This window comes from Macadamia integrifolia, chromosome 2 (genome assembly GCF_013358625.1).
Source record: "Macadamia integrifolia cultivar HAES 741 chromosome 2, SCU_Mint_v3, whole genome shotgun sequence".
Lineage (NCBI taxonomy): Eukaryota > Viridiplantae > Streptophyta > Magnoliopsida > Proteales > Proteaceae > Macadamia > Macadamia integrifolia.
In genome coordinates, this window is record NC_056558.1 from 30,982,610 (window position 1) to 31,009,375 (window position 26,766).

The 26,766-nt window shown below is 44.4% G+C and overlaps 1 protein-coding gene across 6 annotated transcripts; it reads left to right on the plus strand.

The window, feature by feature from the left end:
• The first annotated feature begins 278 nt into the window (after positions 1 to 278).
• On the plus strand, positions 279 to 16,065 carry LOC122071044 (aromatic aminotransferase ISS1-like). 6 transcript variants are annotated; one of them, XM_042635318.1, is made up of 12 exons: positions 466 to 773; positions 876 to 923; positions 1,123 to 1,259; positions 1,344 to 1,460; positions 1,610 to 1,657; positions 9,469 to 9,597; positions 10,050 to 10,109; positions 12,342 to 12,498; positions 13,513 to 13,619; positions 13,801 to 13,859; positions 14,782 to 14,890; positions 15,387 to 16,065. In XM_042635318.1, the coding sequence occupies exons 4-12, from the start codon at positions 1,398 to 1,400 to the stop codon at positions 15,837 to 15,839; spliced, it is 1,185 nt and encodes a 394-aa protein (XP_042491252.1). In that variant the 5' UTR covers positions 466 to 773; positions 876 to 923; positions 1,123 to 1,259; positions 1,344 to 1,397; the 3' UTR covers positions 15,840 to 16,065. The 6 variants fall into 6 exon arrangements, with proteins under 6 accessions (XP_042491257.1, XP_042491267.1, XP_042491252.1 ...); XM_042635311.1 differs by having other exon boundaries at positions 1,133 to 1,259; XM_042635323.1 differs by lacking the exon at positions 466 to 773 and adding an exon at positions 279 to 382 and having other exon boundaries at positions 1,123 to 1,460.
• The last annotated feature ends 10,701 nt before the right edge of the window (positions 16,066 to 26,766 follow it).

Consider the following 26,766-nt stretch of genomic DNA (forward strand, 5'->3'; position numbering starts at 1 on the left):
CACTCTTTTTGCTCCCATTAAAAACTTATGAGTCACGAGTTTTTCCTTTTACTTGTCTATGTAGGACTATTTTAGTTGCCCCTTTTCTTTGTCCCCCACAGCACAACCCCACCCAAAAAAAAAAAAAAGAAAAAAACTTTACGTAGCCCTACCCACTTCGCCAAATGGTTAAAAATCATTAACCATACCGTTAATATTTTTTTGGGTTGGATAGGATAGGGTTGGGTTGTTCTATTTTTCTTTTTTTCACTCTTTTTGCTCCCAAATTATTCAATGGGGATTGTTTATAGCCGATCCACTAACATCTCAGCTACAAATGGTGAAAACTCCAATTTTAGGAGATCAAAACAAGATTCAACAACCTATTTCAGGGTGTTTGCAGGTTCAGATCTTGTGATTTTTTTGCAGAATTTCAAATACTTATCTTACCTTACATGAGTCGTGGAAAAAAAAAATATATTTTAAGAAAGTTTTCGATTTGATTGGAAGATTCGATTCGATTCGCTCGCTCTTGTCCCTACCGTTTGATAGTGGAAAACGTATCACATTTTGTCTCTGTCAGTCTTACCGACCTCACAAAACCTTAGCACCAATTCTATGTTTTTTGAGGTGGAGCTTTAATGGCACATCGAATCGGAAGAATACACAAAATTTACGCAATTTCCAGCGACGTTCTCCCTCTGCAATTGATGATTTTAGGTTCTTTCGGAGTTTCAGTCAGATCCTATGATCTTCTGGTTCATTGGATTTACGAGATCAAAGATTGAGTTTCAGTCAGTTCCTATGATCTTCAAAAACTATGATTTCTGTAAAAATTTCAATTCGTATTCGATGGGACTTTAAATTTTTTATTCAATTTTTGTTGATTTTGACAGAAGAAATTGGCCATAGATGAGAATCCAAGTGGGACAAGTCAGTGAGAGGTATTAATAAATTAGAATTTCTTTTTTTATAATTGCTAAACTTTTGACCTTTTCTTATTAAGTAATGAATAAAGTTCATTTTATTTTCCTTTTATTAATCTTTATCTCTTCTGTCTGCTTCTGGTGAAGACTCTATATGGTCTTCTTTTAGAATTGTTTCCTTACCTTGTTTGGTTTTTTGGACTTTGTTACCATCGAGGTCGGGGCAGAATCGGCAGATTAGTCAAGGAGATGCAGAAGAGGCTTTGAAAGATGCTTCGTTTTATTAAGCTTTTTGGATATCTTTGATGGTTATAGCCAACGGACGTCTAAGCTGAAAAGCAAGTTTGCTTTTAGGTTGGTGATTCAGTCTCTGCGAAATAAAAAACCTACGGGTTGTGGCAGGTGACACGTCGCTTGACGCTTGGCTTCTCTTTGTAGAGCGGAGCATAAGCTTTGTTTGGTAGGAAGAGAGAGGAGGAGGTGAGAATTAAGATGGGTACGTTCGCGAAGCTTGCGAGAAGGGCTTTGGAGACGGATGAGCCTGTCATGGTTCAGGTACTAAACGATTAGGGGTTTTCTGCCCATGATTGTTGTTTTTTGGGACTTTGTTTTGGTTTTTAAATGGTGTCTGTTGGTTCATTTCTTTTTGTTCAATGGAACAATGGTGATTTCTGATGATAACAAATGATTAATTGAATCCGCAGATACAGAAATTGCTTCGGGGTGTTAAAGATGCAAAGTCCTTGGCACAGGTTTGTTTTCTTTATCTCATCTCTTCTATGTGTCTGTAGTAATTTGGCAATCTGGTTTATGCCAATGAATTAGAGAAAAGAAGATGGGGAAAAAATGTGGTCAATGATGGTTCAGAATTAATTTCTTTGAAATCTAATTTGGTGTTGTTGAAGTCTTAATATTTGAGTGGGAGGATTTACAACTCAAACTGAATTCTCTGTGGACTCCTAAATATGTATTTTTATTTATTTATTTATTTTTTATTTATTTTATGTGTTTTGTCTTTTCCCGGGGGCTTGAGGGGGGGTGTGGTGTTGCCGTTGGTTCTTCAAGAAAGGAAGTTACATATCCAAATTGTTTTTCTGGGCCTAATTATATAGCATTCACAAACTTCTTCTCGAGCAAATTCCTTTTGGTATTGCTTAGCGTTTGCTCTATTTCATGGATTGGTCTTTTGAGAGTCCAAAGTCCGGAGAATTTGTACTTCATCATGGGAAATTTGGGTGGTGGAAGTGTTTGCCTTTATATTGGAAAATAATTTGATTTATTGTAAGAAATTTTTAAATATTATATTACATAAAACACTTTTTTGTTCTTTTAAGTGAAAAATATTAAGAACTTAATTCAAATAAAGGATGTTCAGATATACTATGACCTACAAATAGCAAAGGATTATCTAAACAGTGCCTAATTCTCTTTTTATGTAGCATGTGGTTTTGGGTTACCAAAATGTGTGACTTCTAGAGTTGAATTTGTAGCTGTGGGAATGGGTTTTCGTTGCCAGGCCACAAATCACCGGATGGAGGTTATGGCTGGAAAGGGGATTCAAGGAGAGAGAGGTGCCTTAGGGTCCCCTCTCTCTCCTGAGGGGAAGCATTTCTCTTTTACCCATCTCTTTGTGAGGTATCATAATGATAATCATTAAATTGTTGACTCACGACTCACGAGTCTATTGAGAAAAAAGATCGATTAGCTTGTTAACTTTGCTCACTAAGCTCGAGTAAAAGCCCCAACGGTCCCCAATGTCAAACCTTATCCCTCTTAGTGTGATGACGTGTGAAAAGTATAATGTTGAACAATTGGATCATAAGAGATGGGTCTAGTGATTGTTTTAATTGTCACGAGTCACAACTTGATTTGTTGATGATTTTTCATTTTCTCGTGGCATTTCGGTAGGTTATGCAACTGAAATAACCTAAGGGGGGTGAATAGGTTATGCTAGTGAAATTTAAATCTTTTCGAATTATGGATCCCAAATGTGATTGCAAAATAAAAAATCTGCGGAATAAATCAAACGTCACAATCACATAACACTAAGATTTATAGTGGTTTGACTCAATCCGAGTTTGGTCCACTCAGTCTGCCATCCATTACACATGTCATGCAGCAGTATGAAGAGTTTCTGGAGAATCAAATGGTTCAGTCATTGTCAAATCATGTCATCGACACCTCAAATTACTATTCTTCAGAAACTCTTCATACTGCTGCATGACATGTGTAATGGATGGCAGACCAGCAATGTTGGGGATGTCCCATGCAGTTTTACTGGAGTGCAAAGGTTCTTGTGGAACTGACTGATCATCAACATTGTTAAAAACATTTGTAAGGTATTCCACTAGCTCTTCCCTTTCAATATAGTAGGTAGGGAGGAAAACCTTTTACAAAATCTTTTAAGGATAAGAGTATCCGTACAATCTCATTTTCAGGTAGAGAAGTACCTTATAATCTCTTTCAAGGTAGAGAGGGACCTTACAACTCTTTTAAGGATAAGAGGATCTTTACACAAGTTTAAGTACAGTCTATACTTAATGTAAAAACAAAAATTCAGAGAAGTGGAATAAGTAGAGTGTTACATCCGATGTGGTGCAAATGATATATGCAATAAAGATATGATTATTGCACCTTATGTGAGTCTTCACTAAGCCTTGACTTGACCAATGAAAATGTGGAAGACTTTGATAAGGACTTGAGCTTAATTTGTGATGGATTGATGATCAATGGTTCAAGTAGTGTGTAAGTGCTTTTTGATTTTCAATGCTCCAAAAAGAATGCTTTAATGCTTGCAATTAATTGTTTATTAACTAAGAGCATTAGTGGTATTTATAGGTGAGATTAGGGGGTAATTTTAGGCAAGAAATCTCACTCAAAAGGTCATATTTTGGTCCATCGGTCGACCGCCATATAACCGTTGGATAAAAGATAGCTGTTAGAGCCAACCAAGTCTCAGCTGGTCTGGCACCGGTCCACCGGATACATCGACCGAACATGTGCCGGTCTACCGCCCGCAGGCTCGGCTAGAACAATGTTTGACAGGGTTCTGTAATATTGACCAATCGTCAGTATTTTGGCCGTAACTTTCTGGTCTGACATGGAATTGATCTGATTCCAGTTGCCTTGGGTTCGCAACTCGATTCCCTATAACTTTCATAAAGGGACCATCTCCTGATACCTACTTTTAGGTTTCCCAAAATGCCCTAGAGTCAGGTCAATGTGATTTTTATAGAAATTCATTAGAACATATTTTTCCTAATATGTTCCTAACCACTTAAAGGCTCTTCACACTTGGTTAAGGTGCATCCTAAGGTTTTTCTAGTATGAATGCAATTCAATGCATGAAGTGCGACTGCACGTATACACTCACACTATTTGTTTGTTATCATCAAAACCACTTGTTTGTCTTCAAGCTTCGTGTTTTGTTATCTTTAAGCTTGAAATCTTGGAGTTTGTCATGTAAGCATTCACCTTCAATGTGTGCTTTACACTAGGCCTACACTAGGCATCATATTAGCAGATACAGTTAATACCCACTATTTGTTTGTTATCATCAAAACCAACTTAGGAGTGTGGGCATGTTCCCAATAGAAACCCTCTAGATGTTGGGTGCCTCAAGATAGGTGCCGGCTCTCTCAAAATGCATGTGTTGTTACCAAGTGATTTAAGACAAACGTGTACTTTCATACACTTCTTTTTCTTATCTTTTTTATGGGATAAGTTGGTTAGTACAAGTGAGCTCATTCATTGAAAGTTGTATATGTTTGTCTACATTGGATGAATGTGAAATTGCATAGGAGACTCCAGCATGAGAGTTTATGAAATTTAATAATATAATATCCTCTCACAGTAGGCGTTGTTCTCAACGCCTATGCCAAAGGAGAATAAGATTATTATAATACTTATGGAAGACTCAAGCGGGGGCATGTAAGGCTCATGAAAATCACCCTCTAACTCATTGTAAGGCAACTAAAATGTGGGATCTAAGCACCCAGCAGTGGAACCTTTTGTTGGCAATATGGTACTAGGCCCCCTCAAGGTGCTAGGTGGTAGGTGCTCTAATGTAAGCACACTTGATCACTTACATCTCATTGACTGATGCCCACCTTGAGATGCAAGTGACTTAGGCAGCCCTACAATGGGTTTTGGGATGATTTAATGAGCCTTGAATGTTTCCTTATTGAGTCTTCCATAAATAAATATTAGAATAATATTATACTCATTTGGCACACCTATTGAGAACGACGCCAACCTTGAGGAGTTATTAATTATTTAATTTCATGACCTCTCCTATGGTTGAGTCTCCCATGCACTTTTATTTTTTCCCAATTTGTACAGGCACACATAACTTTCAGTGAGTGAGCTCAGTGTATTAACCCACCTATTCCATCAACAAAGTTAGGAAAAAGAAAAAATAAAATGCTTGAAAGAACAAGGTTTTGTCCTAAATCATTCTATAACTACATGTATATTTTGAGAGAGCCGGCCCACTTAAAGGGCACTATGACCTACCAAAATGCCACGATAAAATGAAAAATCCTCAACAAGTCAGGTCATGACAACTAAAATTGTCACTAGACCCATCTCTTATTAGTCAATGTAGGGTTGTAAAAAATGATACCGGACTAATTGAACTAACCAAAAAAATTCCTTTTTTAGAAACCATTCAAAAGATCGAAACCGACTGGACTGTAACCGGGAAAAACCGATAAATTATTATTATTATTATTATTTTATATATATGAAAACCAAGATTGGACAGATAATAAACCGGTAAGGGACCATTAAAAGAAAACAATAATGGACTGAAACCGATTGGACCGATTGCTATCGGTTTTGGTTTGGCTTTTGTAGACGAAACATACTATTACCCCGGTATATGAAAAAAACCAACCGAAACTAGAACAATCCAATTGTCTCATAGTTCGTCTTTATTTTCTTTAGTCCATTCTGATGTATGGGGTCCTTGTAGAGTTTGTAATAGATTTGGTTTTCACTATTTTATGACTTTTGTGGATGATCATTCTCACCTTACATGGCTTTACATGTTAAAGGACAGATCTGAATTTTTATCTGTGTTTCAAAAATTCTTTAATGAAATAAAAACTCAGTTTGGTATTTTAATTAAGATTTTTCGTTCTGATAATACTCTAGAATATGCTCAAAATGATATTTCTGATTTTTGTGTCAACCGTGGGATGATACATCAAACTAGTTGCTCCTATACCTCACAGCAAAATGGGGCAGCAGAGTGCAAGAACCGGCATCTTCTCGAGGTAGCTCGAGCTATTATGATTCATATGCATGTCCTTAAGCATTTTTGGTATGATGGGGTTTTGAGTGCATGTCACTTGATTAATCGCATGCCATCTTTAGTTCTCTCAGAAATGTCTCATTTTTCTATTATGTTCCCTACTTTGCCGAGTTTTTCTGTTCCTCCCCGAGTCTTTGGGTGTGTATGCTTTGCTCATAATTTGCATGTGCAAGTAGATAAATTATTTCCTAGGTCTACTAAGTGCATTTTTTTGGGTTATTCACATAGTCAGAAAGGGTACAAGTGCTATGACCCTATTACTCACAGGAACTTTGTTAGTGCCGATGTGACCTTCTTTGAGGGCACATCATTTTTTTCTCCTCTGGTGTCCCAGTCTGGTATGGAGTGGTCTTCTCCATCTCCTCCACTTATTCCCTCTCTTATACCCTTCCCTAATGTTCCTAGTACCAATGACTCACCTCCCCTAAAGGTTTTTCAGCGCAGGAAGAAGGTTGGACAACCAAGTGGAGAAACCAATACTCCAACTGATTCACTCCCTCCTCTGTCGCCTTCCTCTCGTGAAGTTCCTCTTTCGTCTCTGCCTGATGACTTACCAATTGCTCAAAGGAAAGGTACACGTTCTTACACTTAAAAATCTATGGTTGTATATCCTATTGATAACTTTGTTTCCTTGTCTCATCTTCTTTCTTCCATCCATGTTCTTGCCCTGTCTCTTTCTACTAATCCTATTCCTCACACCCATACTGATGCCCCAAGTATTCCTGGATGGAAAGTTGCCATGGATGTAGAAATGGATGCTCTCTAGAGTCGTGGTACCTAGAGTCTGGTAGATTTACCTCCTGGCAAGGATTTGGTGAGGTGTCGTTGGGTGTACACTGTTAAGTACCACTCTGATGGCTTTGTTGAGTGGTTGAAAGCCCGTCTGGTTGCCAAGGGGTATACTCAGATATATGGAGTTGATTATTTTGAGACTTTCTCCCCGGTTGCTAGACTGAACTCTGTTCGTCTACTTATTTCTCTTGTTGTCAACTTTGATTGGCCCTTGTTTCAGTTGGACATCAAGAATGCCTTCTTGTATGGTGATCTACAGGAAGAGGTGTATATGGAGCAACCTCTTGGTTATGTTGCTCAAGGGGGAATAAAGGTCATGTGTGTCGCTTACACAAGGCTATCTATAGACTTAAGTAGTCCCCTCGGGCATGGTTTGACAAGTTCAGTACTACTATAGTTACTTGCAGATTTTCTCAGTGTTATTCTGATCATTCTGTCTTTGTTCGTCGCAGAGGTGATAAACTGGTTGTCTTGGTAGTTTATGTTGATATTATTCTTATTGGTAATGATGAGGCAGGAATTTCTGAAGTGAAAGCTTATCTATAGCAACACTTTTAGACCAAGGACTTGGGCCGACTTCACTATTTTCTTGGGATTGAGGTAATCCGATGCAAGAAAGGGATCAGTCTGTCTCAAAGGAAATATGTGTTGGATCTTTTATCTGATACTGGTATGCTTGCATCCAGACCTGTTGATATCCCTATGGATCCTCACCAAAAGTTTGGTGTTACTGATGGCGAACCTCTCCAAGATGTGCATAGTACAAGAGTTTAATTGGCAAGTTAATTTATTTTACTGTGACTCATTCTAACATCTCCTATGCTGTTGGAGTCCTCAGTCAGTTCATGTAGTCTCCTCAGGAAATCTCATTGGGATGCTGCTGTCCGTGTTCTTCGCTACCTAAAGGGTGCTCTCGGAAAATGGCTGATCTATCGTCCGAATCGGCATATGGAAGTTGGCTATTCTGATACTGATTGAGTTGGATTTGCTAGTGATCGGAGATCTACTTAGGTTATTGTACATTTGTTGGAGGTAATCTGGTTACATGGCGTAGCAAGAAGTAGACTACCATTGCCCGATCTAGTGCCAAAGCAGAATACAGAGCTATGACTCATACCACTGCTGAGTTGATGTGGCTCCGGTCTTTACTCTCGGAGTTGGGATTTTTAATGACCAAGCCTATGAAGATGTATTGTGACAACCAAGCTGCGGTGTACATTGCTAGTAATCTGATCTTCCACGAGAGGACCAAGCACATTGAGGTGGACTGTCACTTCGTTCGTGATGCAATTCTGAAGAAGTTGATCGGACCCCCTTTGTTCCTTCATCTGATTAGTTGGCTGACATGTTTACCAAGTTTATTTTTGCTCCTAGTTTTCGTAATGGTTGTACCAAGCTGAGCGTGGGTGATGATGTGTGTGCTCTAGTTTGAGGGGGAGTGTTGAGTTTAGCGCTAAACCTATTGGGAGGGATTAGCGCTAATTACCAAAACCAATAGGGGCATTTCTGTCCTATCGATTCTGATAATTATGTTAGGGTTTCTGACGTATGGTTTGGGGGTATTTCTGTGCTTCTTTTAATTTGGGTTTTGTAATATATAAAAATAGAGACTAACCTGCGATCAATCCATACTGGATAGATTGCAGGTTACTCCTTTTGGGACTCTCTCTCTCTCTCTCTCTCCTCTTCATTTCTTCTTCTCTTCTTTTCTCTTTTCTCTGGTTTGTTACTTTGTTTACAGGTATCTGGGATTGTAAGAGTCATATTTTATCAGTGAACTGGAAGAGTTAAAGGTAGTGTAAAAGAATCATTTTAGACAACATAACTGCGTGCATAAATAATCAGATTATATAAATTTAGCTTGGTTATGTATTGCATATTGTGTGTTTAATTCATTGTGACAGCTAAGAAATTTTGCATCCATGAATATTGTTGTTGGCGTGCTTAATTGTGAGGTTTAGAAAATTAGACTTGAAGCCTCTGAACCCTTTGAAAGCTTTGTGCCTTGCAACATGGTCTTTAGTTCATTTCATTAAAATGCTGGGCCATTCTTTGGATTGTCGGGAGGTTATGTTTCACATGGCTGGGAAGAATTTTAAGTATCCAAGTTCGCAATTTTCTTTGTACTTACTGTGAAATCTAATGCTTGAAAATTAATCATCAGGAATTTTAAACCCTTCATGCATGTTGACATCATATATAATACGGTTAATACCGTAATAGCTTTTGTCTTGCTGTCAACATTGGTGGAATCAGAATTTGAACACTATGAAGTTAATTCTTACACCAAACCAAGAAGGTGTAGTTCAAAAACACATTTCTGGGATTTTTTACCTGAATTGTTTTAAATGTTAGTTTTTGTTAATATATTGTAGAGTTTCTTTGACATCTATGGACTATGACAATCATTTACGCTGTAACTGTATTCCATCTTTTCATGGCATTTTGGTGTAGGGGGTAGTTTATTGGCAGCCGCCAAAGCAGGCTCTGGAAAAGGTGCAACAAATTGTTTGGGAGCCTTCGACTAGTCGTTATGGTGCTGATGAGGGTCTTCCAGAGCTCAGGGAGGCATTGATTAAAAAGGTATTCATATATAAAAGTGAATAATTTTGGTAATTGATATCTATATTTCTCAGATGCAAATGTTAAAGCTCGAATAAAATGATATAGAGTGTGAAACTAAGTAAAAGCTGCAAAACAAAATATAGTCCTTCTTTTGTTGCGGGAGGTGGTTTGGTAGAGTATAATTGGTGTTCATGTTGAAGTTCTATTTTTGTAGTTTTCTTTCCTTCCAGACTAGAATCTCATGAGCACCACCTCATTCAATTTACTTTCTATTTTTCATTTGTGTTTGTAATTTGATTTCTTGGCTCCCCCAATCTCCAACCTTAACCTTCCCCTTCCTCCAGCAGAAAACTTGCATTGTGACGTTATGGGAAATTTATGCCTTTATCTGACGCTTTATTGCTGATAAAGCCTCTAATTTAGTCATGTCTCACGCTGATCTTTATCCTTCTTCCCCACCTATTGTGCAGATACATCAAGAGAATAAATTGTTCAAATCCTCAGTCATGGTTACCGCTGGTGCAAACCAGGTATGCAACACTTCATTTGTGTTTTTACTCTTCGTCTGGCTCTGATTTTTCTGCAGAATTTTTTAATTACTCTTTGCTGTTCATCCAACTTCCATTGGTTCCATTTATGATGCTGTCCCAGCAAATATTAACTAGGATTATGAGTGAAGATGATACAATCTCTCAGGAAACTAGGCTTACGGAAATTCAAGAAAGGAAATTGTTTTGAAAACAGCTATTAAGAAATAGGGTTGGTGAAGTCAAACAGCGCTTAAAGGAATGGGATTTGTGGAAGTTGGAATTTGGTGAAGTCTGAAATGGAATATCTATGGGGGATGTCCCAAGGTGTAGCTAGGAAAGAATGTATTTCTTATTGAGTAAATTACATAGCCCTCCCTTGGACTATGGCCCGATTGCACCCCTGTCCCCCGTGTTTTGGAAAATTACACCCGTACCCCTGAAGGCTGACGGTGTTAGTTGTGAAATGTAAAAGACCATTTTACCCTTATGTATGTTATCAAATGGAGGGGGGGGGGAGAACCAGTGCTGCAACTCACCTTCGACCTCTCAGCGGTAGCAAGAACTGCATCTCTTTTCTGAAAACAGTTGTTTTCTTTAAGTGATCACTCGTTCTTAGATCAGAAAAAAGAGTTTCTATTATGCTTCCTTGGATGTATCCTAAGCACGATGGAAGGGCTTTGGGGTTTGGAAAGAGGAGATAAAAACAGAGGTGGGTGGAAGGGTTACTTCCTCGTTTGGGGAAAACGAAGAGTAAATGAGAATGGTGTTGTGGTGGATGGATTGAGGTGTAATACGGTACAGTGAGATTGTAGCACAGTTTCATAGGAGCAGGGGTATGATGGATTTCAAGTGCAGTGATGGAGGATCACCTGCTGGTCAATTGCAGGTTGTAGGAGGTCTGGGTTTGAGATGGCAGCGGCAGAATGGAACTCAGGTTCGGTACTGGTTTGCAATGTGTGAAGGTTGAAGAAGATGATGTGCAGCAGCAGCAGTGCTTGCAGAATTGATCTCAGGCGGGCAGCAGCAGCGGCATAAAGGAGAGGCAATCTCAGGGGTTGCTGAAATGCTCGCAGAGGCAGTCACAACCGTGGGGATGATCAACATGTTGAGGGTGAGATCTCAGAGAGGATCACAGGGAGGGAGGGATAACCAAACCCATGTGAAGGAGATGAGCTTGCAACGATGCAATTTTGGTAATATGAGATTAGTTCTCTTGTTTTAATGAAATGATAAAAACTTAAACTCACATCGACCGAAGGGTATTTTGGCCATCTAAGAATTTAGTGCCTGCTGATGTCATTATTACTTAACGATCTCATACTAACGGACTGGGGTTGCTTGGAAGACTTTTTAAAATGTAAGGGAGGATCGAGTCAAGTTTCAAATCATAGGGGAGGGGGGGTGCAATCGGGCCATAGTCCAAGGGAGGTTGAATTGTAGGGGAAGGGGTGCAATTGGGCCATAATCCAAGGGAGGGCTATGTAATTGATGCTTTCTTATTTTATGTGGTGCAGCTTGTTTAGCAGTGTAGTTCCGTGGGGAAAACTGGTTTTTTAACCAAGAAACTATTGGTTGGGTTCATGGATAGGGTCTGTTGATTGGTTAGTGCTGGATGATTCAATAAATTTGAAAAGGTTAATGATGTTTTAGTGAAGAAAAGAAAATATTTTCTAGGCCGGTGAATGGTTTGGGTTAGTGTTGAAATTTACTTTATCGTAGAAGCTTAGGAGGTTTCTTGAAGTTTTGGATCTTCTTGGAGCTTTGCTTTGACATTCATGTTCTGTTTGCAGGTATTGTTATAGTACAACCATGCACATCCGAATCTGCGATAGTTTCAGTACATAACAACAACCCTTTTGATTAACCAAACGACCATCTCATTCCTTATATTGTCAGTTCTAAATTAAATCCACCCAAATCCCATCTTATTGAGAATTTATTTTGAAGATTTTTCATTGATTGCATATTGTTCACTTTGCTTTGGTCCTGAACAATTTTATGGATCAAGATATCTTGTTCGTCACACATCAAAGCTAACTTCTTAGTAGATATCATTGAAAATGTATTTTTGATCTCTGGTTGTTCAATTTTTAACAGTAATGGATGCTATTAGGTATTATTAGACCCCTCTATTCATAAGAAAAACAGTTGCTTTTGTTTGCTGCGGCAAAAAAATCTATTTCCTCATTCGATTTTTCAGAAATTTGATAGAATTGTCTGTGTTACTCACAGGCATTTGTGGATCTTGTTCTTACACTCTGTGATGCTGGGGATTCGGTAGTAATGTTTGCACCTTACTACTTCAATGCCTATATGGCCTTCCAGATGACCGGCATCACCAACATTCTGGTGGGCCCTGGTAATCCGAAGACACTTTATCCAGATGCAGGTAAGATGCTTGATATGCTGTTCCTTGCACAATGTAGGGGGTTGTATTAGCAGGATATTTCTTGATGTCCTATGTGCTGTCCATTCATTGCCACTTTTCTCTGGAGTTGTGTGTAACACTTGTATTGTTTTTCTTTTGCTCTTTCTGTTATGGTCTTGAGGATTCCTTGGAGGCTTTCCGCCATTAACTTTCCTTTTTTATTTTTTTGGGGGGGGGGGGGGGGGTGGGTGTGGGTAGGCGGGCAAATCGATTGATGTTAGTCCATAGGTTCAAAATGTGGACCAGTCTCTGGTGTACCTCGGCAGGACCAGTCACTGAATGGGTTTTCTTGTGAAATCTCCAAACCAAAAACAGCATGTTCTGGTTATTTTGATCATTTGATCTGTTGACTTTATCTGGATCTTGTACAAGAATATTTCAACCTCCGATGGATAAGGTGATGGGGATGGTTGGGATCGTCCAATTGTCTTGTTTTTTCCCATGTGATGCATAACTCCTGGGTAGAACCAATTGAAGGCTGGGTTCTTCTCTCCACCATGTGGGGATGGATGATGTATTCAACCCAGACTTTCCATCTAATAATGGATTGTCTGATAGTTCCTCAGCCTGTGTTTGGTTGTCAGTTCTATGCCCATCTGTTAGGTTCTTACCTTGTCAATTGCAGACATTGAAGCTAAAAGAGCCCCCCCCCCCCTTACAAAAAAAAAAAAAGGGGGGGGGGGGTGATCATTGAAAGAGGGGTTGTTGAGTTTGGACTTGGTAGGCGTGATTTTTTCTGGTTCCTGAAACTAAGATGCCTTGTATAAGATTCCTCGCCAGTGATAGTCCTTTGATTGCACACACTTGCACATTGAAGCCTGTCAGTGTGTGTTTATGAGTGTGAGATACTATGAAAAAAACTGATATATGTGCATGTGCTGGTAATTGATGTCCTACTTGATTTTCCCCTCACTCACTTCCTTTTTTGATGGGATTTTAGTGATCTTACATATTAAATATGTGGCGATGTTGCAGACTGGTTGGAGAAGATTCTGTCAGAAACCAAACCAGTGCCAAAGGTCGTCACTATTGTAAATCCAGGCAATCCATCTGGGACTTATATTCCAGATCCTCTTCTCAAGGTCTCTCTCTCTCTATTTATATATATATATATATATATATATATAATCTTTGACGAGGAAAAGTCACAAATCTATTGTGGATAGGGTTCTGGTGAACCCTGAGAGGAAATTTAATTTCTTTGTACAATTTTTTTTGTTTTAACTCTTTTTCCCCCTTCTTTTTTTTTTATTTGTTAACTAGAGAATTTCAGATCTCTGCGAAAGTGCTGGCTCTTGGCTCGTTGTAGATAATACATATGAGTAAGTAAATATTTATCCTACCACATCACCAGATAGAACTTCACTTTATTGTTTAATGTGTCCACTGTAAATTTTCCATGATTAGGGAGACAAAAAGATGCTTAACAACTATCAGGAGAAAACGGTTGGGTTTCTTTTACTCCTTTGGGTTTGACTATTGAGTTGATGTTTTAAGTCTTTTGGCTCTCTTCTGCAACTGTTTTATTCTTAATTTCTTGCCTAGGAATAATTTTGATGAACATAATAGATCTCTTTTTCTCCCAAACTTGTCTTGGATAATACGCAAATTTTTATGATTATCTGTTCCAAGTAATCTAGTAAATGAAATATTGTTGAAGTCAATGGGAGAGTCTGTAATCAACACTCTTTGATTCTGTTATGCATGCCCAACATAGAAAATTTGTTTCATTTTGATGTGACATTTATTGCACATTGTATTCATTCATATAATAGATGACATGATTGAATTGTAGTATATAATCAGAAAATGAGCTTTGTGTGGAATATAAATCTATTTAGGGATTGGAGTTTTGGGGAAAGAACATTGAAAGGATATTCATGCTATTTCCAAAATTTTGGAACTGTGCAAGTGCAACTGATTTTGTTTTGCATGCCTCTTTTTTTTGTTTTTGGTGGGTGAATTGTTGCATGCTTCATCGGTTATATTCTGAGAATCTCCTAAGATACTATAGTGAAATGGAATTGACTACTCCTATGGTTCAAGGCCATCATTGAAGTAGTGTGAGAGCATTAACACTTCTTCTTTGAGTATACAACAATTCTGAGAACCTTTGCAATTATATTTTGATTCTGCTTATTTATGCCCTTTTGTTAAATTTGGCCAGCCTTTTGAAAAAAATTTCCTAAGTTGATTCATTTAATATACAAATCTACATTGCGATGCTAATGACTATGTCAACAGGTACTTTATGTATGATGGGTTGAAACATTCATGCTTGGAGGGTAATCACATTGTCAATATCTTTTCCTTCTCAAAAGCCTATGGCATGATGGGATGGCGAGTCGGATACGTAAGTAGAGATTTAGCTTCTTAATAGCTTTTTTATGATGAGAAATGAAAATAAAGTATAAGTAGACATTTTTAGCTTTTTTTTTTTAATGGAAAAGAAATTTAAGGATCTCCTAGGCCTTGTAATGTGATAAGGATTATTGGACTGATCTATCTTGTTCAGTGGATTTGCTGATCCACTACCAATGAGGTATTTGTTCACTAGAGTGGCTGATCTGTAGTTTGAATCTGTCAGATCCAAGACCAATCTGAGCAATAATTGCTAGGGAACCATCTGGGTTTTAGTACAATCTTTATATGCTTGACTTTATGTCATCGGTATAGGAATGGTGCTAATGGATTCTTATTATGACTTACGATCAAAATTTTGCCTCCCTTTGCTCTCTCTTGGATTTCATACTTCTTCATTGTAAATTGATCATTGCCATTGAAAATGATAGATCAGGCAGAGGAAGATAATTTTTTGGCTGGGCTGTTTGTTCGATGCATGTGTGCAGATAGCGTATCCAATAGAGGTGGAGGGTCTTGAAGCTCAGCTTCTTAAGGTTCAAGACAACATACCGATCTGTGCATCCATAATCTCACAACGGCTGGCTCTGTACTCCCTAGAAGTTGGACCTGAGTGGGTCAGAGACCAGGTGAAGGACCTTGTCAAGAACAGAGCAGTCATCTTGGAGGCACTCTCACCCCTTGGAGAGGATGCAGTAAAAGGTGGGGAAGGTGCGATCTACCTATGGGCTAGACTTCCAGAAAAATATTCTGATGACTTTGAGGTTGTACGGTGGCTTGCGCAGAAGCATGGGGTGGTTGTAATCCCTGGAAGCGCAAGTGGGGGTGCAGGTTATATCCGGATATCCTTCGGTGGGCTTATGGAGGCTGACTGTAAAGAGGCTGCAGGGAGACTAAAAAAAGGGTTAGAAGAGCTGGTGAGAGATGGAATGGTGGAGTGACCTTCAACAATTATGAAACATTGATTTTGTTGGCCAATTATCCCTCTCCTCCTTTGTTGTATTCTTAACCTGAATAATGCCCCTTCCTGGCTTTTGATGGGACAGGCCAGAGATCCAGTTCTGCCATATTAAAGGAAACTCGAGATTGGGAGGATATGCCTCTCAGTTGCTTTGTCTCGTAAGAAATTATTGATGAATGCAAAATTCTTGGCATTTTACAAGTTCATACTGCATTGCCCCCCACACTTTGTGCACACAATCTAGAATAGACTTATTTTTCGGATTTCTCTTTCTTTAAGGTCCTGGTAATTTGACGTGTAAAAGGGATGGAAATTTTGTAAGGGTGGGTTTCACATGTTGTGGACTGTGTTGATAAAGAGAGAAGGAAAGAAAATAATGGAATATGTAATTTTTTATTGGGGTAGAATTTGATGGGAAAGAGTGGAAATGTAAGTGGGGTGAGATTCTATGGAAAAGAGAGAGAGAGAGAGAGAGAGAGAGAGACAAAATAAGTAACCTTTCCATGTTAAGACTTTGGAAATGAGCGGGATGGGAAAAAGTTGAATGCCACATACAACAGTAAGTGCACTTAAAGAATTTATTTATCTATTAAATTTTCTCATCCCATTTATCCAAACATTCATGTTTGTGGGGAACTAAGACAAGTTTCTCGCTCTTTTTACTTTTCTACTTTTCTCGGTCAAACAAATAGGCCTAGCTGAACTGTCATCTCCTCATCTCATGCATAAACTTGCAGCCCAAGCTTTTCTTAACTAGGTTTTGTAATGCAAGTAAGGTGATGCCTTGAGCAAGATTTGCCATGTGGTAGTTTAGTTGGGGTTCAAATTTTGTCTCTCACATACATAAAATGGGGGCTTTCAAAATTAGAAATATGGAGAATGCCCAGCGGTGATCAGAATACCAATACGTGTATATGGCATACATGATGATATATGATAGTACATAAGAAGGCATTTGATGGAATTAGGCCCTGAGATTTGACATGTGGATTAGATTCAGGTCATCTGTTAATAAGCTTTCCTAACTTACTTCATTGTATGAGATCCAAAACGAATATTTGTGTTTATTTATGCCAAGGGCTGAGCCTCGATTAGTCGATTGGATTAATAAACGACTGCTTAAATGGTCGGCTTAGGCTGATTGGCTCATGTCCTAGTTGGTTTTCCATTGTAAAGCTAGGACCGGAATGGATTGATTAATTAATCAATGTTATATTTTGGATTTGAGATCAATTTTTGCTTGGTTCTTAATTGGTTTTAAGATTAGAACACTAGAAAGTTGAGACCAAATATTTGAAAAGAGGGAAAATAGTTTCTGTGAGAAAGCGTGGCCTCTGTCCCTATGAATTGGAAAATGACATCTATGAAAACTTTATTTTGTGCCTCCATTGATCCTTGTACAGACATAGGTACCTGATATAGCCAAAATAACCTCTCGGTGAGGGCAATGACACGTGTCGTCTCCGAGACACGTGTCCTCCGCCAGACTAAGGTTCCAAGAAGCCACTCACACTCGAGCACGCTCAATCACCAAGGCACGCCCGCAGAATCACGCGGGATCACGTCTCCTGCATGAGGGGAATATTCCCCCCCAGAAGGTTGGACATATTCGAGTGGGACTCTAAGAGGGAAGAAGGGGGAAAAACCCTAAGGCCGAAAGACTATATAAGAAGGCACGGAAGAAGAGGGAAGGTAAGCTCTGAGACCCTCACCATTACTCCTTTATTGAACTGTGCGGCCAACCCTGACTTGAGCGTCGGAGGACTAACCCCGGACTAAGTTTCGGGCCTCCGTCGTCTGTGTTTGTGTAGGTTGGACTAGCGGGGTTTTTTGGCAGCAACAGATTGGCGCCGTCTGTGGGAACGACGGTAATGGTGGGGAGAACCTACAACCGAAAAAGGACGAGAGCGACGTCCAACATAGACATGGGGGAAGAACCTTCAGGGGAGCTTCCTCCCTCGGCGGAGATTGGACGAGAAAGGGGCCATGACGACCGGGAAGTGTCCGTCAGATACAAGCGGTCGGCTGGATATTCAGTACGTGAAGGCAGCGACCATCAACCTCCCGCGGCCCAGGAGTACGTGACAAGGCAGCAGTTCGAAGACCTCCAGGACAAATATAACCGGATGGCCGAGACTATGAGGGAGGTCTCCAAAGCTGTCTCCCATAGGACCGGCGGAGCACCCCCAGGTCCCCACGTCCAGTTTGAGAGGCCTCGAGAAGAAGACCGAAGCAGTACGGGATCGACGAGGGCCGGTCGTGACCCTCGAAGCCGAGCAAGGGAGAGTCCCGCGCCCCGAAGTAGGACGACGCGACGCGCCACCAGAGACCCGCATGGGGATCAGCACCAAGGAGACAAACAGAGGTCCGAGGACTCGGGATTAAAGAGGATGATCTTAGACCTGAAGGACGAGATCAGAAAGGTGGCAGAAAACCAAACAGGGAACCGCGAGCCCGACCTCACCAATGATACGGCCTTAGCTGACGAGGTCATGAGGGACCCGCTCCCGGTCGGTTTCCGCCTGCCCAAGTACGACACCTATGACGGGTCGGGGGACCCCGTCGATCACTTGGAAGGCTTTAAGGTCGCCATGCAATTCCATCGCGTCTCGGAAAATATTATGTGTCGGGCCCTCCCATTGACGTTTAGGGGGGCGGCGAGGCTGTGGTATAACCGACTACCGACGAAGTCGATCCACAGCTTCAGCGACCTGAGTTACTTCTTCGTGAAGGGGTTCTCTAGTAGCCAGCCCCGCCAGAAGACTACGTTGAACCTAACCAACGTCAAGCAGCAAGAAGGGGAATCGCTGCGGAATTACATGAAGCGATTCCAACAAGAAAAGATCACAATCAGGGGCCTAGACCCGAAGGAGGAGTTCAGGGCCTAGACCCGAAGGAGGAGTTCACGGCCCTGCTAGGTGGCGTCAAGGACAAGGAATTGAAGAGGTCCCTGGCGAAGCATACGCCTAGAGATCTGACCGAGCTGAGGGCGCGATGCGATAAGTACATCCAGATGGAAGAAACCCTCCAGGCAGATGAAGAAGTCGAAAGGAAGGCGGCGAGGAAGAGGCCCTTAAGGGTTGACGACAAACCCGTCGAAGAAGGAAAAAGACGAAAGTCCGAGCGCAGTCGGGCCCCCAGTCCACCAAGGAAGTTTGAGAGGTATGCACCCCTTAACCGAAGGCAAACAGAGGTGTTAATGCAGATAAAAGATTCTCCAGATGCCAGGGCCATGAAGTGGCCAGGAAAGATGGGGCGACATCCCGAAAGACGCAATGTGGATAGATACTGCCACTTCCACAGAGACCACGGCCATGACACCGAGGACTGTTGGCATCTCAAGGGGGAGATAGAAGGAATGATCAGAAGGGGATACTTAGGTAGATTTGTAGATTGGGAGAAGGAGCGGGCTGCAGAAGGCAATGGCCGGATGGAAAATCGCCAGAGAGATGGCGGAGGTCATTATGAGAGAAGGGGGCTCGCCCGCAGAGGAAATCAAGAACAGCAGAGGAACCGGACACCAGAGGAAGATGAACGCCGGCCCCGAGAGGAGAACAAGAGCCCAACAAGAGTTATAGCAACCATCTGTGGAGGCCCAGCCGCAGGAGAGAGTTCGGTCTCTGCCAGGAAGGCGAAGGCCTACGCGAGGAGCGTACATGTGGCAGAATGGTCGAACAAGAAGGCGAAGACGGGGACGATCATCTCCTTCTCAGACGATGATCTGGAAGGGGTACAGACCCCGCATGATGATGCCTTGGTCATCGCCATGACTATAGGAGATTGCAAAGTGAAGAGGATCTTAGTGGATAACGGCAGCTCAGCTGATATCCTGTTCCTCGAAGCTTTCCGGAAGATGGGCCTCGACGAAGGAAAATTAAAGAAGGTCGAACACCCCTTGCAGGGATTCTCTGGCGTCCCGGTGAAGGTGGAAGGGTCGATTGAGCTGCCGGTCCGGGCTGGCACCGGAGATCGCCAGGTGACGGTGATGATCAACTTCCTGGTGGTGAGCATTACATCAGCGTATAATGCCATACTAGGAAGAGTCGGGTTGAATCTGTTAAAGGCCATCGTCTCCACCCCCCATCTTAAAATGAAGTTCCCTACCAAGAATGGCATCGGGGAGTGTCGGGGCGATCAGGAGACGTCTCGAAGATGTTACGCCACTACTCTCTGGGGAAAGGAAAAGGCGGGCGAGACGCTCCCGATAGAGGATCTACGTGATGATGCCAGTTCTCAACGAGGAGAGCCGGCCGAAGATTTGGTGCAAGTTGAAGCTGAAGAAGGAGATCACACCCGGCAATTCCAGATTGGGGCTACCATGCCAAGGTCGCAGCAAGAAAGACTCATCTCATTCTTACGGAGCAATGCTGACGTATTCGCCTGGTCGGCATCGGACATGCCCGGGATCGACCGAGAGGTAATAGAACATCACCTGAATGTTAGCCCCATGAAGAAGCCGGTGCAGCAGAGGAAAAGGACGTTCGCCCCAGAAAGACAGAAGAAGATAGACGAGGAAGTAGAAAAGTTACTGAAGGCCCGGTTCATCCGAGAGATCCAGTATCCGGAGTGGATATCTAACGTGGTGATGGTCCCGAAGGCAAACGGGAAGTGGAGGATCTGCATCGACTTCACCGACCTGAATAAGGCCTGCCCCAAGGATGCATACCCCCTGCCAAAGATAGACCTGCTCATCGACGCCACGGCGGGATACGAGGCGCTGAGTTTCATGGATGCATACTCGGGGTACAACCAAATCAAAATGGCCGAGGCTGATGTCCCGAAAACATCCTTCATAACTGAAGGAGGGTTGTACTGCTATGAGGTCATGCCTTTCGGACTAAAGAACGCGGGGCCCACCTATCAAAGGTTGGTGAATAAAGTTTTCAAAGGGCTGATCGGCAAGACCATGGAAGTGTACGTGGACGACATGCTCGTGAAAAGCCTGAAGGCGGAAAGACACATCCAAGACTTGGAAGAGGCGTTCCAAGTGCTACGACGGTACGGCATGAAGCTGAACCCAGCAAAATGTGCCTTCGGAGTAGCCTCGGGGAAGTTCCTCGGCTTCATCGTTTCAGAAAGAGGAATCGAAGCCAACCCAGTCAAAATACAAGCCATTCGGGACATGAGGTCACCCCAGAACGTAAAGCAAGTCCAGGAGCTGACGGGTCGGGTAGCCGCCCTCGGAAGATTCATGTCTCGGTCTGCTGATAGATGCCTTCCTTTCTTCAAGGCGCTGAAAGGGGCTAAAAGGTTCGAGTGGACGGAGGAGTGCGAAAGATCTTTCGAGCAATTGAAGGAGTACTTGGCCGCACCCCCACTGCTGACAAAGCCGAACACCGGAGATGTCCTACAACTGTACCTTGCTGTATCGGCAGTTGCTGTAAGCGCCGTACTGACGAAAGAGGAAGGAAAGCAACAACGGCCAATATACTACGTCAGCCGAACCCTTCTAGATGCCGAGACAAGATACCGAAAGGTGGAGAAAGTGGCGTACTCCCTCGTGACGGCGACAAGAAAGCTGAGGCCATATTTTCAGTCACATACAGTATGCGTACTCACCGACCAGCCTCTGAAGAAAATACTGCAGCGACCAGATATGTCCGGTCGTCTGGTAAATTGGGCCATAGAGCTGGGAGAGTTCGACATCCAGTACAAGCCGAGAACCGCAATTAAAGCACAGGCCCTCACAGACTTCATAGCGGAGACGACGATCCCCGATGACCCGCAGGAATCTACCGAGGAACGAGCAGAGGAGGCTTGGACGCTGTATGTGGATGGGGCTTCCAATAACGATGGAAGTGGCGCTGGAATTGTGTTGGTAAGCCCCGAAGGCTTCAAAGTAGAATGCGCCCTACGGTTCGACTTTGACGCCTCCAACAACGAAGCGGAGTACGAGGCGATAATAGCCGGAATTAATCTGGCCCGGGCTTTGATGGTGAAGGAACTGGTAGTGAATAGCGACTCCCAACTCGTGGTGCGGCAAGTGAATGGCGAATACGAGGCCAAAGAGCAGAGGATGGCCGAATACTTGAACACGGTGCGAGAAAGGTTAGCGGCTTTCAAGGAATTTGAGGTAAAGCAGGTGTCACGAGAAGAGAATACTAGCGCAGACGCACTGTCGCAGCTGGCCACTTCCGACTTCGCGGAACTTGGGCGAGCGGTGTATTTCGAAGTACTACCACAGCCAAGCATCGAGAAACCCCACGAGGTGTTACCCGTAGGTGAAAACGGCCGAAGCTGGATGGACGCCATAATAGAATACCTCAAGGAGGGGAAGCTCCCAGAGAACAGGGACAAAGCAAGAAAAGTAAGAATAAGGTCAGCGCGCCTCTTCCTGAAAGACGACACTCTATACAAGATAGGGTTTACCTCACCATACCTCAAGTGCCTGGATTCTTCCGACGGCGAGTATGCGCTTCGGGAGGTGCATGAGGGGATATGTGGCCAACACCATGGGGCCCGGGCCCTGGCGCACAAAGTACTAAGGCAGGGCCTGTACTGGCCGACAATGAGAAAGGACGCAGAATCGCTGGTCAGGAAATGCGTCAAGTGCCAGATGTTCGCCCCCGTGCCTAGGCTACATTCTACCGAGCTATTGTCCCTATCTAGCCCAGTACCGTTCGCCATGTGGGGGATGGACATCTTAGGCCCGTTCCCCTTGGCCACGAGGCAAGGGAAAGTTTGTCGTGGTGGCAGTCGACTGCTTCACGAAATGGGCGGAAGCCGAAGCCCTAGCAACGATAACAGAAAAGAGCATAAGGGACTTCTTCCAAAGGGCGGTGGTATACAGATTCGGAATCCCCCAGGTCGTGGTTACGGACAATGGAACTCAGTTTGCCAATCCAACCTTCGACGCGTTCTGTGAAGCCCTCGGCATCAACCACAGGAAAACCTCCGTCGGGTATCCCTCGACCAATGGGCAAACGGAGGTAACCAACCGTACGTTGCTCCAAGGGATAAAAAAGAGGCTAGATGATGCCAAAGGACTATGGGCAGACGAGTTGCACCACATTCTCTGGGCCTACCGCACCACTGAAAGGTTAGCTACCGGAGAAACACCCTTCATGTTAACATACGGCACTGAAGCTGTACTCCCAGTAGAGATAGGGGCTATTACCCATCGGATTCGGTACTACAACGAAGACGAAAACGACGGAGGACTCCGGGCAAATTTGGACCTCTTGGAAGAAACCAGAGAAGCTTCACAGGAAAGGATCGCCGCCTACCAGCGGAGGGTCGCTAGACACTACAACACCAAAGTCCGGAAGAACGAGTTTAGGCAGGGCGACCTTGTCCTCAGAAGGGCGGAAGTGTCGGACCCAAGGCATCAAGGGAAGCTAGACCCAAGCTGGGAAGGTCCCTACAGAGTCTCGAGGGTAATACGACCAGGGTCCTACCACCTAGAGACTACGGGGGGAGTAAGGGTACCCCGATCGTGGAACTCAGATAATCTAAGAAAATTCCACCAGTAGTAAAGTAGCGGGCACGTACTAGCCATTTGTAAATTTTTCCGTCTGTCGTTCTTTGCAATTATTGTCCTTTTGAACCCTTTTTAAGTTGTAATTCATCTTGAAATCCGCGAGACTTTATGGATAATACGAGAGCTGGTTTATGGCAACTGAGAATTCTCCTACCTCTAACCCTGTGGAACGGATGACTGAAGATCCACACCTTGGTGGAGGCTCAAAGAATGCAAGGTTGACCCGGCCGAATCACCCCTTCGGCTCGGAGTTCGGCCATAGCCGAACAGACCTGACCGAAGGGCTAGCATCCAACAGACCCTTCGGCTGGAACCGAGGATACACTTGGTGATTCTGACTATCGGACGGTCGACCTTCGGTTAACCTTTCGGCCTGAGCCGAAAGCAAAGTACTTTACTACTTGGAGATCCTGACTATTGGAGGGTCGACCTTCGGTGAACCCTTCGTACTTTACTACTTGGAGATCCTGACTATTGGAGGGTCGACCTTCGGTGAACCCTTCGTACTTTACTACTTGGAGATCCTGACTATTGGAGGGTCGACCTTCGGTGAACCCTTCGTACTTTACTACTTGGAGATCCTGACTATTGGAGGGTCGACCTTCGGTGAACCCTTCGGCTGGAGCCGAAGGCAAACACGCTTGATGATTGGCTATTGAAGGGTCGACCTTCGGTGAACCCTTCGGCTGGAGCCGAAGGCAAAACACACTTGGTGATTGGCTATTGAAGGGTCGACCTTCGGTGAACCCTTCGGCTGGAGCCGAAGGCAAAACACTTGGTGATTGGCTATTGAGGGGTCGACCCTCGGTGAACCCTTCGGCTGGAGCCGAAGGCAAAACACACTTGGTGATTGGCTATTGAGGGGTCGACCTTCGGTGAACCCTTCGGCTCAAGCCGAGAGGGAAAACACTTGTAAAATATTGCTAGTGATAATAGGGTCGTCCTTCGTCTGACTTACTAACAGGTCGACCCTCGGCCAAGTTTCAGGGCCATGCGCCTAAGAAGGTCAACTAGGGTTTCGGCCCTCTGTAACTATTTACTAATCAAAGATCATTAAATAGACAGTTGGAAAAAGAACAATTGCATTGATAAAGCCCGGAGGCATGGACTACATACGAAGCCCGAAGGCAAAGATTACATTCAAGGCCCGAAGGCTAGTTACATGACAAGAAGGGGTAGTCTGCGCTGAGAGCCGAGGCGGCCTCAAGGAGCGTCCGTCGGGTTAGCGGCTTCGTCTTCGGCAGGGAGTGCCTCCTGGTCCGAACCTCCACGACCAGGGGTCGGAGGGACTTCCCTATGCAGCTGGACCTCGCCTTCCTCGCTGCAGCCTCCACCGTCGGCGTCTGCTACCTCGGTGGCCGATGGTACCACCTCCACATCGTCGTCCTCAAAGATGAGGCCGCTGTCTGCAAAGGAAACCCCGGGGTAGCGCCCGAGGACCCAATCTCGGACCTCGGTAGCGCCCATTGTGTACCCCGGGGCGATGGCGTTCTTGATCTCCTCCCTGAAGGCCTCAGAGGACCGATACTTCTCGACCCCTCGGGCCTCGGCCTCCTGAATGCGGGCCCTCACCTGTGACTTCAACTCCGAGAGCTTCCGATCGCACTCTCGGCGCTCGAGGGCTAGGTCCCTCTCCAGGTGCTCCACCTTCTCGAGGAGGGTGGTGCGCTCGTTGTCTAGGGAGACCTTCTCCCTCTCTCTGACTTCAAGCTCCCGAGACATGGCCTCGGCTCGAGCCGCCAGCTGACCCATCTGATTCTGAGCCTGCACGAAGCACCGAAGGTTAGAATGCAAAAAAAAAAAATAATAATAGTACAAGTAAAAGAGGGCAAGAGGACCGAAGCTTACCCCCACCATGTAGATGCACGCGGAGGTGATCAGTGCCGCCGTCCCTTGCTTCTGGGCTTCGGTGGCATCTCGGGGAAGACTCCCCTTCATCACCAACTCCCTGGCGACCCGTCCGACGGCCAGAGTGTCGTCTTCCTTCACCGACCATCGGGGGACGAACCCCACCTCAGCCCTCGTCGACGCGACCTTCGGGCCTCGGGAGGCAGCGGCGGATGAGGGGTCTTGAGCAGGCCCGTCACTGCCAGGAGCTGCAAGGGCCTGGACAGCCTCGGCAGTCGACCCCTCCACTCTGGGCCTCTTCTTCGGGGTCTCGGAGGACGGTCCCGTCTTTTCTTTCCTCTTAGACTTCGGCTGTTGGGGGGCGTCGCGCGCCTTGGCTTCCTTGATCTTTGCCTGCCTTGCCGCGGCGGCGGCCTTAGCCTCGGTTCTGGTAACTTGCACTGCAAGAAGAAGCAAGGGTATTAGTACGAAGGACCGACACTCGAAGGAAGCAGACGGAGGCTAGCCTAACTCACCCGCGCTAAGCCCGAACTTGAAGAGGATGGCGTCGGACTTGAGGCAGTCGGCCTCGACTGGAGAACAGCCTTCCTGCCGCCTCGCCATTGCCAACGACTCCGCGTCTGCCTCGAATAGGGCAGGGGCGGAGTTCACATCCCTAAGGTCCGGGATGTCCCAGACCGTGCCGAAGGGCACCCCCTCGGTCGACTTCACAAAGAAATACTTTTCCTTCCATCCGTGGATGGAAGTCGGGTAACCCTTCAGGAGCCGAGGTCCTTTCGGGGGTAAAAATAGTACCAGCCCGTAAGTCCCTTGCAGGCCTGAAGAAGAAAGCAGTTGATGAAAAGTTGAAGGGAGAGGGGCCTCTTGTGCCGAACGAAGAAGATGACGAAGCTTAACGCTTGTCGCCACCCGTTCGGCGTTAGCTGGGTCGGGCTTACCCCATAGTGCCGAAACACTTTGGTAAAGAAGGGGTGGAGGGGCAGCCGAAGGCCTGCCTTGAAGGCCTCCTTGTACAGGCACAGCTCCTCGGGGTTCCGATAGCTGGCTCGGTCAGAAGGTCTGGGCAGACGGAGCTCGAAAGCATCCGAAACACCGAAGGAGGCCCTCAGCTCCTCCAGTTCTGGCTCGTCCATCGTGGAGACGATCCTGAGGGCCTCAACTTCCAGGGGCTCCTGGGTCTGGGCTCGGGCGTCGAGCACCCTCTCCCTGAACCCCTCGCCGTTGGAGCCACCCTTGGACCCTGACGGTGAGGCCGCGGACGATGAGTCGCGGGAGGAGGGAGAGTCGGTGGAATCCGAGGACATCCCTCGGACTTCCCCAGGACTCCTATACCTACGTTTTGGCCTTGATCTCTCGCGGGACGATGGGCTGTAGCCCGACGAGGAAAACATCACTTACTTGTGTCGCTAAACTAAGGGAAGACGAAGACGAAGGCTAGAAGGCAGTCCGAGGCCGAAGGTGAGCTCTCCGAAGGGAAAAAGAAAGGTTGCCCCACAAATGGCCCCCCACACTATATAGATGGGGGAAAGGCGTTACGACTTCCCGAGCATTAATGGCACCGCCACGTCAGGGTACGAAG

Bases quoted from the DNA above. Each gene is read 5' to 3' on its own strand.
- LOC122071044 (XM_042635323.1), top strand. From the start codon at position 1,398: ATGGGTACGTTCGCGAAGCTTGCGAGAAGGGCTTTGGAGACGGATGAG. The intron at 1,658-9,468 runs GTTTGTTTTCTT...ATTTTGGTGTAG, and splicing joins ATGCAAAGTCCTTGGCACAG to GGGGTAGTTTATTGGCAGCC. The intron at 10,110-12,341 runs GTATGCAACACT...TGTTACTCACAG, and splicing joins TTACCGCTGGTGCAAACCAG to GCATTTGTGGATCTTGTTCT.